This window comes from Astyanax mexicanus, chromosome 13 (genome assembly GCF_023375975.1).
Source record: "Astyanax mexicanus isolate ESR-SI-001 chromosome 13, AstMex3_surface, whole genome shotgun sequence".
In the NCBI taxonomy this organism is placed as follows: Eukaryota; Metazoa; Chordata; class Actinopteri; order Characiformes; family Acestrorhamphidae; genus Astyanax; species Astyanax mexicanus.
This window is the reverse complement of record NC_064420.1, coordinates 30,287,990-30,307,069: the sequence shown is the minus strand read 5'-3', so window position 1 is coordinate 30,307,069 and position 19,080 is coordinate 30,287,990. Positions and strand designations below refer to the sequence as shown.

The window sequence follows — 19,080 nt, the reverse complement described above, 5'->3', positions numbered from 1 at the left end:
AAACCAAAATTCTATTTGTCTGTTGTTTTTTGTAGCCGCTGTTGTGTTCTTTTTGTTGTTGTTCCCAAATATTTGTCTTGCTTTTTCTTGCTATATTTTGTCTTTTTTTCTACCACCTTTTTTCTTGTTTTTGTCCTCTACATCTCCCCCTTCCTTTTGCCTGTTATTTTGCTTATATTATTATATCTCTAATATATCTTTGTAAAAACACTAATAAAGATTATTTGGTCCTCCGAAGAGGAAGGGTGGTGGAGGCCCAAAAATAAAATTATCATTGATAAAATCAATGTTTGAGTTATCGGCTGTTCAGGTGCAGTTTAACCTGATTATTACTACAGCTATGAACAAATGCTGTCTCGTGGTCTCGAGACAGGTGGTCTCGGTCTGGTCCCAAATGAACTCCGGATTGGTTTACTTGTAGTAAGAACGTGATTTGGTCTCGATCCAGCCAAGCTATCGAATATATTTATTTTATTTGAGCTAAACTTTTGATAAGGCGCAGTTTAATCTGATATATTAGCCAGATTAGCCTAATTACCACATCTCCACGCTAAGCAGTTTCACATTGAATGCTGCATGTGCAGCGTTCACTGCTTGTAGCCGTGCAACTCTATTAACCATGTGAGCATCTGCATTGTGTTTAAAAGTGCAGTGTTCTGTGTTAAAGCAGAACAGTAGAACAGAATCTTCTCACTATATTTACTTTCTTGCTCCTGCGCCAGACAGCTCTGACCAATCAGAGGAGATAATATATACGCACATGGTTTATTAGTGCGTTTAGGTTTGTGCCTGTGTGAAACCAAACCAAACAGAGGGAGAAAATGCTACAAATAAAATAACTCATCAACTGATTCGGACCAAAGAAACAAACTAAATGTGTGAAAACATAACCCTTAATTTGGGTCCAAATCTACGTAGAAGGTGTGAAAAGGGCCGCAAACCACAGTCCGGAACAAAGGACCAGAGTTTGGTCCAACAAAAAGCGCTGGTCTCAATCCAGATCTACTAAATTATGGTTTGGTTTATCTTTTGGACAGAAACGCTTACACTGGGAATTCATGTATTTACTGTAACAGTAGATTAACCCTTAAGTCCACTTGCTAAACTACAATGTGAAACCAAAACTAACCGGATCAAAAATATATACAATGTAGCAAAGACAAGAACCTTGGTATAGAGTCTGGTCCAGACTTTCAGTTTTAATACGTCCTTAGAGGCTAATCAGAGGATTGCTGGTTCTGAGAGAGTCAGAGAGAGCACAGTTGCTGCATCGGTAACCGTTTGAAAAGAGGCGTAGCTGATTTTACATGTTTTAGAGGGGAGAAATTATATATATATATATTATATTTGGCCTTCTAAAATGAGCAAACAATAGCATAAAATTTGAAATACTGAAAAAATAGATTTAAAAATAGATATAATAGCTTAGCTTATTTTAGTCTAAGCCATTTCTCTTCATAAACTCCTAAAAATAAAGGTGGTACAAAAAGGATGCCATAAAAGATCCACTTATTTTTTCCATTAAGAATCTGAAGAAGCTTCTGATAGATATACTGTTCATGTGATGTAGTTTAATGTCTAAATTTAATAAAGACATAAAGACAATAAGGAAAACCCCTGTGTGTTCAAACTTTAAACTGGTACTGTAAGTGTACACGGTCATGTGTTCGTATATGTTTATGTGCTGTATGTATGTGTGTTTTTTTGTTTGTTTATGTGTGTGGTGCCCAGGTGGCTTACTGTTTGTGTCTCAGTACACAGGCCCTGTCCCGGCAGACCGCGAGTCTCCGATGGCGCGGAGCGAGACGTCCCCGAGCCGGGCGCAGCACTCCTCCCCCACACAACGCCCCAACGCCTGCTGCTTCTGCTGGTGCTGCTGCTGTAGCTGCTCATGGTACGACTCTCAGTCTATACACTGCACTTCTTTTCCACTGTTCACACCTGATACAGTCTTTTTTTTTACATTGAGAGTGAGAAAGACTGTTTTAACCCTTAAATGTATCAGTATCTATTTATCAGGCATATAAATAAAAAAATAGTTTTAAATCGACTTTCAGAACCTCTAACCCCATTAACTTGAATGAAGCTGTAAGTCATCTTACCATATTTTTCTGACTATAAGGCGCAGCAGATTATAAGGCGCATTTAGCGACACTAGTAAGGATGCCTACATCGAAGTGAGCAAGGGTGTCGCCATGTTTCTCTTCTAATGGGGAAGCTGGGGGAATCGCTTAAGTAAACAAAACTATAAATATAGTGCTGATGTTAATCTACACACATTTCTCTCCTTGAGTGAGTAAAGCGCTTCTATTTATTTACAGTAATCTTAGGTGATATTTTATCCAATATTTTGTCTAGGGGTGAGTTTTCAGTGAAGTTTCTCCAGCACTAAGGCTGGGTGCAGCAGCATTAGCATTAGCCACTAATCGCAGCACTAGTGGGAGGTAAATGCCGCGCAAACCCTGAGTGTTACGGTAACCCAGGACGCTATCAGCTAGCGGTTTGTCCCATGTAGCTTGTTTTAACACAGTGAACACACAGACTGCAGTCCAATATACTCGCCTCTGAATGGCTAAAGAGCTAGCGCTGTGGTTAGCAGCTAATGCTTCACTGCAAAAAACTCACCCTTATAATACTGTACTTCAGCGGAGTGGTTTTACTGCTCCTTTATACCTGACTGGTAGAATTCATACATAAGGCGCACTGGATTATAAGGCACACTGTTGCTTTTCAGTCTTACACTGTGAAAAAAACAGTACTTTAAGAACACCAGTTTTATTGTATTTAAGTAAATAAATGTATTTTTTATGTTGTAGATTAATATTAAAGACACAAAAACAAATAGGGGACACTTACGGAATTAATGAAGGAAAAGCAGCAACTATTGTTCATTAAATGAGAAGGGGTGTGTCCAAACTTTTGACTGGTACTGTATTTTAAGTACAATTAAAATATTTATGGAACACGAAAGGATTTGATTTATTTTCCGGAAAATAAAATGCTGTTTGTTATTCATTAAAATTGCACATTTCTCTTTTATCGTAATCATAAAGCTGAATGTTAATAAAACTGCCAGTATAAAATATGGATTATGTACTTTTGTGTCATAAGTGTCTTTTTGTTATTACCTTATATTACCTTATATATATCATATATCACTTTTCAAAAATATCCAGATATTCATTTTGATCCATCTAGCCCTAGTTTATAGTTTAGAGCTGTACATTTATGGGTTAATGGTCTGATTCTTGTTATATGATCTTTAATCATATGTCTGAGTGTTTAAAGTGTGTGTGTGTGTGTGTTTGGGTGATCTGATGCGCTTCCTTGATAAAAGTGTGAATGTGAATGTGTCTGCTCTACTTTGTAATTCTAGTCAACTGTGAACCTGAAAAGCAAGTGTGATTAAGACTGCTCTCGTTTTACCAGGAGCCCTGTGGGAGACGGCTGCCATATTCACACTCCCACAACTCAGCCCCTCTCTCTCTCTCTCCCTTTCTCTCTCTCTCTTTCTATATATATAAATAGACACTAGTGCATCTCAAAAGATATCATATAAAAAAAAAAGTTACTTTATTTCAGTAATTTAGTTCAAAATGTAAAACTCATATATTATATAGATGTATTAAACACAGAGTGATCTATTTTAAGCTTTAATTTCTTTTATTGTTGATGATTATGGCTTACAGCCAATGAAAACCCAAAAACCAGTGTCTCAGAAAATCAGAACACTATATAAGACCAATTTGTACTTTTGGCAGTGTGGGCAGTGTGCCAAGTCCTGCTGGAAAATGAAATCTGCATCAGCATAAAAGTTGTCAGCAGAAAGAAGCATGAAGTGCTTTAGACTTGATAATAAAACACAGTGGACCAACACCAGCAGATGACATGTCTCTCCAAACCATCACTGCTCATCAGTAAATTTTGCATTTTATTTGGAAATAAAGGGAGCAGAGTCTGGAGGAAGAGTAGAGAGACACACAGTCCAAGCTGCTTGAGGTCTGGTGTGAATCTTACAGCACTCCATGCTTCCCTCTTCTGATAACTTTTTATGGAGATGCGGATTTCATTTTCCAGCAGGAACTGGCACACTTTCCACACTGCTAAAATTACCAATTGCTCTTTTAAACCTAATTTTATATTATTTAATATATATATATATATATATATATATATATATATATATATATATATATATATATATATAATATTATATAGTACCAAAAACAATAAAATAACTGTGTATCTATAGCACATGATCTGCTTACACACTCACCTCTCACGTAAGGTGTGAACTGAGGACCACAGACCCCAGTGTTAGTGTTAGCAGCTACGCATAGCCTGAGGTTTTGAGGTTAGCCACCATGCTAGCTCATAGCGAGGCTCGGAGGCGCTTAAGGCAGTCAGTGTGGTCAGCAGCAGAGGAAACTGATTACAGTAAGCAGCCGCTCAGGCTTGCTTTCTGCTGACCACACCGACACACAGCACCAGTCTCTGGTCACTTTCACATGAAGGTGCTATAAATTGCACGTGTGTGTGTGTGTGTGTTCAACCATAAGGGTGAACTGAGGAGCGTATGATGGGAGAGTAGTGTCAGTCCCTTCATTTGTGTGTGTGTGTGTGTGTATATGCATACATATACAATATATATATATATATATATATATATATATATATATATATATATATATATATATATATATATATATATATATATATATATATATGTGTGTATGTGTGTGTGTATGTGTGTGTGTGTGTGTGTGGCCAGGCCCAGTTGGTTCCGGCACACTGTTATTTCTCAATGCCGTTTTACCACCTTCCAGTCTCACCATTAGGAGAGAAGATGAGAACCGTGGTAGGATGAAAGTCCAGGAGACTAAGCTGGAGACCATACCAAACTGTGAAGCTTGGTAAGACCACATGTTCTAACACACACACACACACACACACTTGCTGTACACACATGCTGCCATACACATTCAAATACACCTGTATAAAAAGGCCTTCCCTTTCGTCATTTTGTCAGGATGACATGTTATAATTACATTATTATTGGGGGAAAAAATATTATTTTACATATATACACTACATATCAATAAATGAATTCTGACTTTTTGATTTCACTGTAAAAACGTTTCTGTAAATGTTACAGTAAGTTAGCAGCAAAAAAGGTGCCAGTAAATGATGTACTCATAAGTACTCTAAAATTATAGGTAACTATACATTGTAAAGCATTTCACTAGCATTTCGAGTGATCCAGCTGTCTAAAGCGCTGACACTATGAGCGGGAGGTCGCAGGTTTGAACCCCTGCTCATGCAGCTTTGCCATAAGCTACCGGCGCTCAGAGGGAGCACAATTGGCCCTGCTCCCTCCGGGTAGGTAGATGGCGCTCTCTCCCCATCAAGCTTAAAGGTGATGCCGGGCGGCACGAGGCGTCTGTGAGCGGATGTATTGGAACCTAGCCGCTGTGCTTTCCTCCGAGCGTGCTAGCTGCTCCGGCTCGAAAAAAGGGGTGACTGACTTCACACGTGTCGGAGGAGGCGTGTGCTTGTCCGCATCCGCCAAGGGTCACAGGTGCCACCGGTGATGGGGACGCACAGTAGGGTGAGACAATTGGATAGCCAAATTGGGAGAGAATGGGGAAAAATCAGAAATAAAATATTGAAAAAAAAAGTTCAGTTTTCAGTTTAGTTCTCCAACACTGAGACTGGAGCAGTATTAGCGTTAGCCTCTAACCCTCTGTAGCTCTTTCGCTGTTCAGAGGTGAGTATTATTGGACTGTAGTCTGCGTCTTTACCGTATTAAAACAAGCTACGTGGGACGAACTGTTAGCTGATAGCGCCCTGGCTTACCGGAACACTGAAGCGTTGTCGGGTGGCATTTACTAGCGCTAAGCACTGCTAACTGCGGCTAGCTCTGCTGCTTACTGCGCTAAAAATATTGGAAATCTAAGTTCACTGAAACCCTTTATAACGCTGCACTTCAGTGGAGTGGCTTTGACTGGTAGAATTCATACATAAGGTGCACCAGATTATAAAATGCACTGATGATTTTTGAGAAAATTCATGGATTTTAAGTGCACCTTATAGTGCAGAACATACGGTAATATATATATCATAAAATCTATCATTGCACCAACATTTTTAACACAAAGTATAAACATGCAAAAAGAGGTGCAAAGAGAATGTAACTATAATAAATACTTTACCTTCTTTAAAAACTTGTCTGTTTTGAGTTGAAAAAAAAAAGGTTACTCCGAAAAATCTATGTGAGGCTCCCATTTATACAGCACTTTTCATTAACATGGAAAATAACACTTAAGCAAGGAAGGGTGACAGCAGTTCTAAAATGGAAATTAGATGGTTTTCTCACTAAGCATGCATATGTGGTGTGATAGCATGAGTGCTCATGCTGCCTGCTGTGTTTGTGCTACTTGATTTGATTTATTATCCTATGTGTACACTATGTGTACCATAGTGCTATTGTGTTGATGTTATTATGAATTATGGAGTCGTTTAGTACACATTATATACGGCCACACAGCAAATTTCTGGAGTTCAACAATCTGGAGTTAAACAAAAATGTGTGAAAGTGTTCAATTATGTGAGTTTATTCTCCAATTTAAACCACAAGTTGAGAGGAACTCTTTGGTGGTGTAGAGTTTATTTCAGAGTTTATTCCAAGGTGTTGAGGAGTGTGACTGAACTAAAACTCTCTAATGGGCGTGTCCCCCAATCCCAGCTTACCATCAGTGTGAAGTCTTGCCCACTAGGGCTCCTTCCATGGGGTGTTTCATTATGTTTTATTAAAATGGTTGTTTGCTTAGCTGATGTGTTGTTGGCTATAAGAGCAAGTTGTCTTCTTCTGCACTGTTAAGTGTGACAAAGTGCTGGTAATGCACTGAGAACTGCAATACAGGATCGAAGTTGCCATGCAATGAAAAAAATACACCGGCATACACTTGTTAAGTATGAAATTGTTATTGTAATCAGTAATGATGATTTTGTTGTCATTTTTACTCCTAAATGTTCAAAAAAAAAAAAAAAAAAAAAATATATATATATATATATATATATATTTTTTTTTTTTTTTTTTTTTTTTTTAATAATATTAATTTAATAAAACACATTTTTTGCATTCTTTTTTAACACTGTGAAGCAGTTTATGGTAAAATGAACTCCAGCTGAGAGCTGTATTTTACTCTAGATGGGATAAATATTTTAACTCCCACAACACTTTAGATTTAACTCCTGAACAGAGTTAAAAGGCCAACTTCCAGAAAAGAGTTACTTTAATATTCTGAGTTAATATTAATAAACTCTCAGGGAGTATATTCCAAAAAAACAGAATTTGTTGTGCACGGTAGTCACCGAGGTAAATTGAATCTAAATTTTACTTAAATAGTACAAATATATTTAGTTCCCACGACCATGAAATTCAGAGTAGAATTATTGGGGAAAGCTGACTAAAACATTGCTGTAAAACAAAACAATTAATTAAATTAACTTTTTTGAGTTTTCAGTTAACATTACTTAAATTACCTCAGATTATTTAGGGAAATTCATCTTATCCATGCATGCATTTTAGTTAAGCTAAAATTTTGTGTTGACATTTGTGTGACCCCTCACTTTTTTATTGGGTGAATGAATAAACTGTATTACAACCTGAATTCAGGGCTGAGATCAATGTAAGCATTACTCTGATAGGACTTATTTCCTTTGTTAGATGCCATTGGTGATGTGAACAGTGCAGCATGCCACAGCTTGTTCTGCATGATGTGATTTTATCAATTAACCTCAGCACTTCCTGCTGACACTTCCTACACTCACTCATTTGCCCTCTACAGGGTTAAAATACCTAGTTTGTATTCATTTCATGAATTGATCATTTGCAACTACTACACAGTATTAGTTACTATCTAATATCTAATAGTAGTTGCCGAAGAGGTTTAATTAGGTGCTTCTCTTCTTATCTGTCTCAGCACCAAACCGACATTGGAAGAGATGAAGCAGTGGGCTCAGTCTTTCGATAAGCTGATGAAGAACCCGGCGGGGCGGAATGTGTTCCGTGAGTTTTTGAGGACAGAGTACAGTGAAGAGAACATGCTCTTCTGGCTGGCCTGTGAAGACCTGAAGAAAGAGATCAACAAGAGTGCCATAGACGAGAAGGCGCGGATGATCTACGAAGACTACATCTCTATACTTTCGCCTAAAGAGGTAGGGCTGTGTTTGCACGCACGCACACACACACACACACACAGTGCGATACACAGTGTGAAAAACTGAAAATGAAACTTGCCATAGCATGACGCATTGATTTCAATCTGTGTGCTCATCATGGTGTGAAAGATCATGTTCGTTTAATAGACGCTGTGAATTCATAGGTTCTGGCAAAAGCAAAAAATGACTAGTCTGTATTGTTATCAATAGCATAATATTCCTTTTTTGATTAATAGGTTAACTCTTTATTGACCCTTTCACACACACAGTGAGATGTGCTGTGGCCAAAATGATGCAACAGTTAGCTATCAACCAATGAAGCACTGTTGAATATCCCAATACTGGTATAAAGCGACATAAATTAGGCTCCCTCTGTTGCTGCACCCGAGTAAGCAGTTTGAGTTACTGTTGAGTTACTGTTATTTACGATGTTATTACAGCTATTACAATGTGGTTGTCATGAAAACTCACAATATCACAGCAACAATAAAAATATGGTTTATCTTACAGTCCTAATACAAAGCCATCCTCAGTACAGGTAGCAGTGAGATGCTTTGAGCTTTGAGCAAATTTTAAAGCAATTTTTGAGCCAGCTTTTTCTGAAATTTTTCATCTCTTTCATGCAGAGCTATAGATGCCAGAATGTAACGTTGGTGCAATTTTAAAGTACGTTTTAAACTTTTAAACTTAAAGTCTAATAAGCTCATGGAAATCTTACATGGCAAGTCTCATTTACTGCATATCTTTACCATTTTATTTTTGAGCCTAATATTAGTCAGTTGCAGTTATTCTAAATGTAACTGTATCTGTAGGGCTTCAACTAATGATTATCTTGGAAGTCGACTAAACTGATTTTTTTTATCTAGGAGACATCTCTCCCATTGTGTTTTTATCCCCAGAAATGTTGGTATTGTGGAGCAGTTACACATTTACAATTAGTCGACACTGAATGTGTGATCTGTTGTTTGGGCACTTTTGGAGACACTGGGCTCTATTTTAGTGATCTATTTGGAATCGTGAGGGTGCATTAATCTTGGGTGTGTTTTAGGCATAACGTGAAATAAACCAATCAGTGTGCCACTCGTCATTTCCTTTAAGAGCCAGGTGAGCTCTGACTTTGGCACATTCGTATCTTAACAGTGCAGCACTTTTGCGCATCTCAGCAGAGGATACTGACCTGCGTGTTCACGCTGTAAAGGTGTGCCAGCAGCTCATTTAAGAGAACAATAATGTTATTTTATTCTTTATTCTGTTTATTGCTGATGTAAAAGCTGGATTTGTGTGCTGAGAACTCACAACATGCATTATGCTTCTGCCTGGCTAAAATAGGATTTGTCAGCTATTAGATAGTAGACTATTGTCAGAGTTTAATCAGTCAGTGGCACACATGTATTTCCCACCACTAAGATAGAAACACGCCAGATATTTACCTGAAGACACCTCACTTCAAGACCACCACACCAATCAGTGTAGATTAGATATAAGGCATAAAAAAAAGACTGTAGACAGGGTGTAAGATAGCAATGAGCATAGTGATGTGCCTTGCGCAGGGTGTGTGATAGGGCCCACAGAGTTTATTGTAAACTGTGGGAGTGAGCCCTTTACCCCTCTTCCATTGCATATCTATCCCCAGAACTTTGTGTATTGCGGTGAGGTTACACATTCACACAACTAATTAGTCAACACAACTAATTGTTGCAGCTCTACTTGACGTTTTATGTTCGTTTTATGTAGGGAGTTAAACTCTGGTGTTGATTAAGTTATATCTAAATCGGATACCAGGTATCTATTGGAATATCTATCATACCAGAGTTCAAAAGAGGACAAATTGTTGGTGCACGTCTTGCTGGCGCATCTGTGACCAAGACAGCAAGTCTTTGTGATGTATCAAGAGCCACAGTATCCAGGGTAGTTGCAGCATACCACCAGTAAGTACCAACCACAGAACTACATCCAACAGGATTAACTGTGGACGCTGTAAGAGGAAGCTGTCTGAAAGGGATGTTCGGGTGCTAACCCGGATTGTATCCAAAAAACATAAAACCACAGCTGCACAAATCACGGCAGAATTCAATGTGCACCTCAACTCTCCTGTTTCCACCAGAACTGTCCGTAGGGACAATAAATTATTGTGGTCTAAAACCAGGTGTTTCAGTTTCATTGCCCAAGCACCTGTACATCATACATACATATATTGTATCAAATCAAATGTCAGATTTTTTGGATTGTTGAGCTACTACAAGGTACTTTATTTTGTGTCAGTCGGCCAGACAAATCCCTTCTAAATTGCGTTACAGGACCTCCTCTGATAAAACAAATCCAGCTCAAACTCCGCTAACACTGCACACTCAGCTCTTTGTGCCACGAGGACAGAGGGCTGTATTTTTTTGTATGTTTTTTTTTTCTCCTCCCATGACTTTTTGCTTTTCCTCTGCATTAAACAGTCGCACTTATGACTCCTGCTCGGTCTGTGTGCACAGTGCAAACAGAGGTCAATAAGGATAGAAAAATAGTGCAGCCTATGTGTAAGTCAGCTGCTTGTGAGAAGGAGCATGGTCTCGTCTAGAGCTGCGGCGGACAGGGAAGACAAATCCGTCCAGTCGTCCCTTAATGCATAGCATTGAACGCAACACTCCACCACACACCCACTCAATCCTACGCTCCACACTAACGATGAACATGGCGTACATTGCAGCTACGCCCTTTTCCCCCCTTTCCCGCCATCTGTCCGTCTCACAGCTCAGACTATGTATAGCTCGTCGTAGTGGTTTTGTGATATTTAATTAACTGTGTGCTTCCTCCTTCCTCTCTCTCTCTCTCTCTCTCTCTCTTTCTCTCTTTCTCTCTCTCTCTCTCTATTTCTCTGGGCCTCTGTTTCCTTGAGAGCAGACTCATTAAGTATTGAAAGTGCATTGTAGGACTAAGAGCTGCTGCAGGTCATGTTCAGTGGAGCAGTTCAGCACGAGTGTGTTAGTCTGTGTTGTAGATCAAGTGAGCTATTATGTTTCTTCTGTATCGACCCCTGTATTGTACAGTGCACTGATCAGCCATAACAGTAGCATCAGCACCACTGAAAAATGAGGTAAAAAAACATTGATGCGCCATTAATATGGGTTAAATATGGATACTGCCTAGTAGGGGTGGGCGATATGGCTCTAAAATAATATCACAATATTTCATGGTATTTTCACGATAACGATACTTTTGGCGATATGTCAAAACACTGAATTAAAAAATAATTTAGAATTTTATCATTGCATGCAATATGATATGGCTAATTGAGATATTTAAAATAATAATGTTATCAGATTTGTAACAGAAGTCAATGATCCAGAATATCATGATACTAATAATGCACTTAAAATATCTCCATATTTCCAGGATTAAAGTAAAATAAATGATACTGGACAGATATAATCTGTCTCTAGTAGATATAGAATGGCAAATGAGAACAGTGTGATTTTTTATTTTGCTAAAAACTGCAAAAAAGTAGTACTTTGATGTGCTAATTAGGGGCGGGTGATATGGCACGATATTTCAGGGTATAATATCGTTCACGATATTCAAAATGTTTGGCGATATTATCACGTACGATACGATATGACACATCCCTACTGCCTAGCACCCCCACACCCCCATACTCTCTCTCTCATGCTCTCACATGGAATTCATCTTCTGTAAAGTTCCTTTTCTGCTTCCTAAGAGTGAATTTGTCCTAGTTAATTGTTCATATTTTTTGTATTGATATTGTGTCAACTGGTAAATTAACCTAGTTTACAAAGGACAGTCTGTTTTAAAAAGTTAAAAAGATACAATTAAACAAATAGTTGAATATCAATAAAATCCCATTTTTATTTCCGCATATAGGTTCTTTAAATGTTACATATAAATATTGATGTGACTCGCTGGAGCAGGTTTTCTTGTGTGCCACTTTCCTATATCTAAATCAGATTCAGTTAAAGCTCTTTCAACACTACTTTGATTTTATAAAGCTTTACCATCGAAGTTAGTGATTCATTTGACAGGGTTTCCTTTTTTTGAGTAGGCGTTTTGAGCAGTTATTAGGCAGAATTTTGAACCATAATTAACCAAATGTATAGCAGCTATAAGACAGGTTGGGAGAAATTATTATTAGATACATTTGTGAATTATTAGTCATGGTTGGGTGCATTTATATGACAAATTTAAAGCAACAATAAGACAAATTTGTAGCAATTGTTTATTGAATTTGGAGCAATAATACAACCAGAATGCATTTTTGGAGCAATTGTTAACCAAAGCACTGAGAGCACTTATATGGCAAATTTGGAAACAATTATAAAACAAAACCTAATTATGAGACAAATTCAGAACAGCAATGAGACCTGGGATCAGTTAGAGCAACTATTACTCAAATTTGGATAAATTGTTAGTGACCTTTAAATGAGATATAAGACAAATTTAGAGCTTGAAGAAATTATTTATAGGATTTAGAGCAATTGTAAGAAAAACATTTGAGCAATTCTTAGATTTGCAGTAATTTGTAGCCGCATTTGGAGAAATAATAGGAGAGATTTGGAGCACTTATTAAGCAAATTTGGACCATTTGTCAGTGAAATTTGAAGCAGTTTATTAACCAAATTTAAAGGAAATAAACAACACGTTTGGATCAATTCTCATTCAAATTTGGAGCGATTATAAGACAAATTTTCAACAATTCTCATTCAAATCTAGAGAAGTATGAGCCAATTTTCTAAACAATTCTCAGCCAAATTATAAGACAATTTTTTTAAGAATTCTCTGCCAATTTTGAAGTGAATACAAGACAAATTTTCAAAAAATCTCAGCCAAATCTGTAGTAATTATAAGACAAATTTTCAACAGTTCTCAGCCAAATTTGGAGTGAATATAATACAAATTTTCAAATAATTCTGAGACAAATTATAAGACAATTTTTTTAAATAATTCTCTTACAAATTTAAAGCAATTATAAGACAAATTCTCAACAATCATTCAGAGCATGCAGAGCTATTATTAGCCAGTTTTAAATTGCTCTCTATTTGCCACACTCATACACTCCTACTAGACAAAGTTTTCAGCAGATCTTTACATCGCTGTAGCAAAAGAACCAAACAAAGAGATTTTTGACCAAACTGGGACCCATACACAAAATAACAACAGTGCATCAATTGCTCTGATCAACCTTTCACTCTCACATTAGCACTAGTAAAGCATTATATAGAAATATTGTATATTATAGTTTTTTATAGCTTACTGGCAGACATTAACTGGCTTCCTCCCACCAAGTTCTGTTCTATATTTGTCCTGGCAGTGATATCAGTATCATGATTTGGATGGTTAGAAGCTTAATAGTGCCGGTACTTATTAGATTTGCATTCCTCTATTGTAAAAGCAACAGTGGCGTGTCCTGCTTAAGCACAGTTATACCCTCTGCTTAATAAAGAACTCAGAGCTTATCCAAGAAAAAGGATGCTCTTCTTCCTGAGGGGTTTTGGAATGGCAGAGGGGGAGCTTAAGGGAACCTCATCAAGTACTGAATTTCTGCACTGTATATTTGTTTATAAAATATTATTTTCCTTCACGAAGTCACAGATTAAAAAAAGTTTAAACTTACCACAATACAGCTGTGAAAAGTAATATATTGTGTTAATATATTGTGTTTTTTCAGTACATTTTAATACTTTATTTAAATCATTTGCACCTGATTGACCTGATTTAAGCTGCATTTTTGTTAATCAATTTAGCTGCCACCACCATTCCTCACAGTTAAAATATTCTCTTTAAAATAAAAGCTGGTAAAAATGGTCCTATTTTCGTGATCTACAGGCAAGACGTCAGTTGTGAACCGCACAGCTGGATGTAGGGCGTGTCAGTGTGTCTTTAGTAGCCTGAGTACGCAAAAAAAATGCGCTTTGCGCTGCTCAAAATGCACAAAAGGCATGAACTAATTCTCTTAATTAATAATGAGTGTGTTTTGGGCTTAACGTGAAATAAACCAATCAGTGTGTCACTTGCTATTCTTTTTAAGAGCCAGGTGTGCTCTGACTTTGGCACATTGATATATTAACAGTGCAGCGCTGTCTTTAGAAAGATACTGATTATTTAACGTCTATTTCATACTGTATTGCAGTACTGTAATGTTATGGAATCATGTGCAAATAACCTGTATATTTGTGAAAATATATGTATGTATAAGTATTACGACAGACCAGCACACTAAATACTAAAAAAAAAAAACTTTAATACTGTTTTATCGTTTTTTGTCTCTGGTAACATTTATCCTTCTACCTGATAGCATTACAGTATGACACTTCCTTCTGGGTGCAACTCTTTCATTTATGGCATTTAGCTGATGCTTTTATCCAGAGTGCTTTGCAAGGTTATTTCTATTACAGAGGTGGGTCAATTTAGTGTTAGGAGTCTTGCCCAAGGATTCTTACTGGTGTAGCACAGCATAGTCACATAGACCTAGAATTGAACCCCAGTCTCCCACATGGTAGCTTACTGACAGGTGGTGGTGTTATCCACTGCACCACACCAACCAATGTACACCTCTAACTGTTTCCTAGGTGGTGAGCGTAAATGGTCAGAAGAATCAGGCACGTAACAGTATTAGTAGATGGTATTCTGACATAAGATGTTGTTTGTTATCTGACGTCATGACCAACGTTCAACCTGAAATTAATGTCTATTGATTACGTGGCCAGCTGGGATGGCCCTCAATGTGAGGATCGATGTTTTTTCCCATTTTCTTCCCAATTTACTTGCGCAATTCACACCAGGAGGGCATAGACTAGCACATGCCTCCTCCGATACATGTGAAGTCAGCCACCGCCTCTTTTCGAACTGCTGCTAATGCAGCATTGTCGAGTAGCATCACAGCATGTTTGGAGGAAAGCGCAGCGACTCGGTTCTGATACATCAGCTCACAGACAGCCTTGTGCTGAGCGACATCACCCTTTGGAGTGATGTGGGGAGAGAGAGAGAGCGCCATCTACCGACCCAGAGAGAGCAAGACCAAGAATTGTGCTCTCTCTCTCTCTGTCTCTCTCACAGGGCTCCGTAGCCGATGGCAAGCTGCATGAACAGGATTGGAACCACTCGGAGCCCGTTTTTTTTTTTTTTTTTTTTTTTTGGTTTGGTTTGTTTGTTTTTTTCTAATTGACTTGTCGAAATAAGCACATGGAGGCATGAAATGTTTGAAGTTGAGTTAAAAAAAACCTCGACTGTAATACTGCGCAACTCTCTCTTTTAGTCTCCCATGTTATTTTAATAGCTTTTTAATAGCCAGATTTGGCTGGCGAGAGACCAACTGGCAGAATACAAGGTCTTTTTACATGATCCAAGGCTGCAGCAGTGTGCATACTGGCTATACACACACATATGCACACACACACACAGTCCCTCTGTTTCTTCATAGACACTCTAATACTGTGGGACAGTCAACCTCCTACACACACACATTCGCGCACCCCCTGTTGCCACCCCACCCACTCATGTTTTCAATCAGTGCGGTGATGAAGTGAACATGACTTCAGTGAGTGTTTTCCTGGCAGTTCAGTCAACCCTGTCCCAGCCCTACAGCACCGCTGCTGGGACAACCCCACCTTTCACCAGCCATCACACACCTACACGCCCCGAGCGCCATCCAGCTCACCGCATCTGTCAGCGCTGCAAAACAATTATAAACACTGTGAACGCTTTAACACAGTCTCTCACACACACACATATGGAGTGTGTTTCTGTTTTGACTCACATCAGCCGCTAGTAACTTTACGAGTGTGTGTACTGTACACTCTAGCTATATGCAAATGTTAAACCCGGGGCCAGATTTTAGAAAGACACTTCCTGTTAATGAAGCGCAGCACAACACAGGGATCACATGATGATACAGTATGCATGAGAAGAGCTTTAGTAAAAACAAATGATATCATAGCGGAACACAGATTAACATGAATAAAATACAATGTAAAACAAAACCACAGGCCGACATTTCAAGAGATTAAATCTCACATACAAAAAAAAAACAAACACAGATCAATGATTCATGTCATTTGTGAAGAAAGGAAAATAAATATATTTATATGGTGTGGAATCTGATTTGTAAGAAAATTTAAATAGTCATTATTCTCTTTATCTTTTTTCCTTTTTTTTCTTTTCCTTTTTTTTGTAAAATTGTAATAATAATGTGTCCCACCGTGTGATACAACAAAATTTAGGGAAATTGAATGCAATAAAAAATAGCATATAGTAGTGGTTTGTGATATGACGATAAATATCGTGGGGACGATAGAAGGTAAGGAGCACGATAGACCCTTTTCTATCGCCCCAACGATATTTATCGTCATATCCCTATCGTTTCTACAGTAATTTAATCAATTATTCATGCAAATATTTAAAGTAGGCTATGATAAAATATATTGGCGTGGTCACTTTGCATAAACTCGGTTATATAAGTGATAATAAAGTAATCTTCACAAAAAAAGCTTCATAATGTGGTTTTGCGTCATGAAGCTGCTTTACGTTATTTGACGGACACTTTAAAAAATGTTAATTGAGTTTATTTTGATAACTCAATTGAAATACCTATATCATTTTGAAAAAAATAGCTACTGGATCTACCTCATCTGTTTTCATTTGATATATATATATATATTGCTGCACTAAAAGGTAGTAATTCTCATTTGTGAAAGTTTGGTTTAATGTCACTTTGAAATAAAATTGGAAAAAAGTAAGCATTTTTTTTCATATTTTTCAAAGAATAACTGAAAACATACTCAAATGTGGCATATAATGATATATATCGTTATCGTGATGTGAAAATTCCATATTGTGATACATGATGTTTTTCCATATCGCCCAGCACTAGCATATAGTACAGTCTTTACAGTCTGTTTTACGTAAAATGGGATGTTTCCAAACATTACGCAACTTATGAATTAAATCAACTTATGTCATACCACAGTTAGTTCCGACCCTGCAATGTGTCCCATGTGTCCTAAAACTTTTGCCATGTCTCATGGAAGCTAAAGAATGCTGCACTGACCTGTGGGACGTGCATGTGGGGCCTCCTGCAGTCACATGGGATATGCATGTGATTTCTGAATTCCAGAGTCAGTTATGTGTCCACATGGACGATTCTAGCCAGACGCCACCGGTCACGGTCATAACCACAAACTGCATTGTCTACTTTGTGTGGTAATATTAGCCTTCTGTGATGTATTCCTGGTACACAATTGACACTGTGGATCGAGGAATGTTAAATCGCCGAGCAACTTTGTTTAAAATTTCTCCCCAATTCCAAATAAAAATATTGTCATTTAGAGCATTTATTTGCAGAAAATGAGAAATGGCTGAAACAACAAAAAAGATGCAGAGCTTTCAGACCTCATTTTCATATTCATACAGTTTTAAGAGTTCAAAAAATCAATGTTTGTTGGAATAACCCTGGTTTTTGATCACAGTTTTATGCATCTTGGCATGTTCTCCTCCACCAGTCTTACACACTGCTTTTGGATAACTTTATGCCTGCACTCCTGGTGAAAAAATTCAAGCAGTTCAGCTTCCAGGCAGACAGTGTTTTGTTTAGAGAGAGAGAACGAATGCAGATTGTGAATGCGTTCTCTCCAGTGGTGTGGTGGGCTGCTGTGTTTTAGTGTGTGTGTTAATGTAAACCATGTGTGTTCTTAACGTGTAGTATCTCTGCGTTTCAGTTTATCAGTGTGTGTCGGCTCACACCAGCCATGGAAGATACCCGTGGAGAACTTACAACCACAGTCTCTCTCTCTCTCTCTCTCTCTCTCTCTCTCTCTCTCTCTCTCTCTCTCTACCTCTCTTGCACACTCTCAGAAACATTAAATAAAAAGTCGGAGCACAGGAAACTATAAATTGTGCCCCCCTTGGCCTCCCCAGAAGAGCTCTATAAATAGAATCACTGTGTGTGTGTGTGTGTGTGTGTGTGTGGAGAAGGGAGGGGTGTAGAGTGGGGGGTAGACATTGGAATGAGGAGGACCCTAAACCCCCTTTTTTTCTCTGCAGGGTTAGCATGAATGTTCTTGATTCCTATATTAGTTTAGGCTATGTTTGTATTGCAGTTGGTATTTTGTATTGATGTTAAAATTGAATACAGTGAACTGAGTGCATCAACAATGTCAGTATCAGTATTTTGTTGAATTGTTAACAGTATTTTGGAAGGCATTTTGGAAGAAGTAGATCTTAAGTCATGTGAAAAGTGACACTGAGGATGGTCTGGTGTTGAATTGCACAAGTTGTGGGCCCGTAATTGATGTTGAGGTCTCTGGTGCTCTGGTCATTGCATTTTATGGATTCTTTCAAGCACCTTTTCAGCGACAGTAGTAAGGAACAAGGGTGTCGCCATGTTTTCCTTCGAATTCAGCAGGTCTCGCCCGCCTGGGGGCACCTAAGTAAGCAAAACTTGTAATTCTTTAAAAAAAAGCTGTGCTAGTAAATGCAACCTGACAGCGCTACACTGAGTGTTTTAGCTTTTAGGATTTTGCAAAGTTAATGTCTTTTTATTTATTTTTTTATTTATTTTTTTTTACCTAGCCCATGTTTCTGCATGCACTGTCCGTCGAAACTTTTGACTGGGATTCCTGCCATCTTATTTTCAGTCATTTAAACATAGATAGATATATAGACAGACAGACAGACAGACAGATAGGTAGATCGTTTTAAAAAATGAAGTATCATGGAAACTTTGGCTGTAGAAACTTTTTACTGGGATTCTTGCCATCTTGTTTTCAGTCAATTGAAGATAGATAGATAGATAGATAGATAGATAGATAGATAGATAGATAGATAGATAGATAGATAGATTACTATAGCATTACTATAGAT

The 19,080-nt window shown here is 37.9% G+C and overlaps 1 protein-coding gene across 2 annotated transcripts in view; it reads left to right on the top strand.

Moving 5' to 3' along the window:
• rgs19 (regulator of G protein signaling 19) overlaps positions 1 to 19,080 on the top strand; it is a 79,546-nt gene that overhangs the window by 55,616 nt on the left and 4,850 nt on the right. For both annotated transcript variants that reach the window (XM_022677329.2, XM_022677330.2), the window contains exons 3-5: positions 1,755 to 1,894; positions 4,839 to 4,913; positions 7,986 to 8,220. In XM_022677329.2, coding sequence (XP_022533050.2) covers positions 1,755 to 1,894; positions 4,839 to 4,913; positions 7,986 to 8,220 — 450 coding nt within the window. The remainder of the gene's footprint in view (positions 1 to 1,754; positions 1,895 to 4,838; positions 4,914 to 7,985; positions 8,221 to 19,080) is intronic.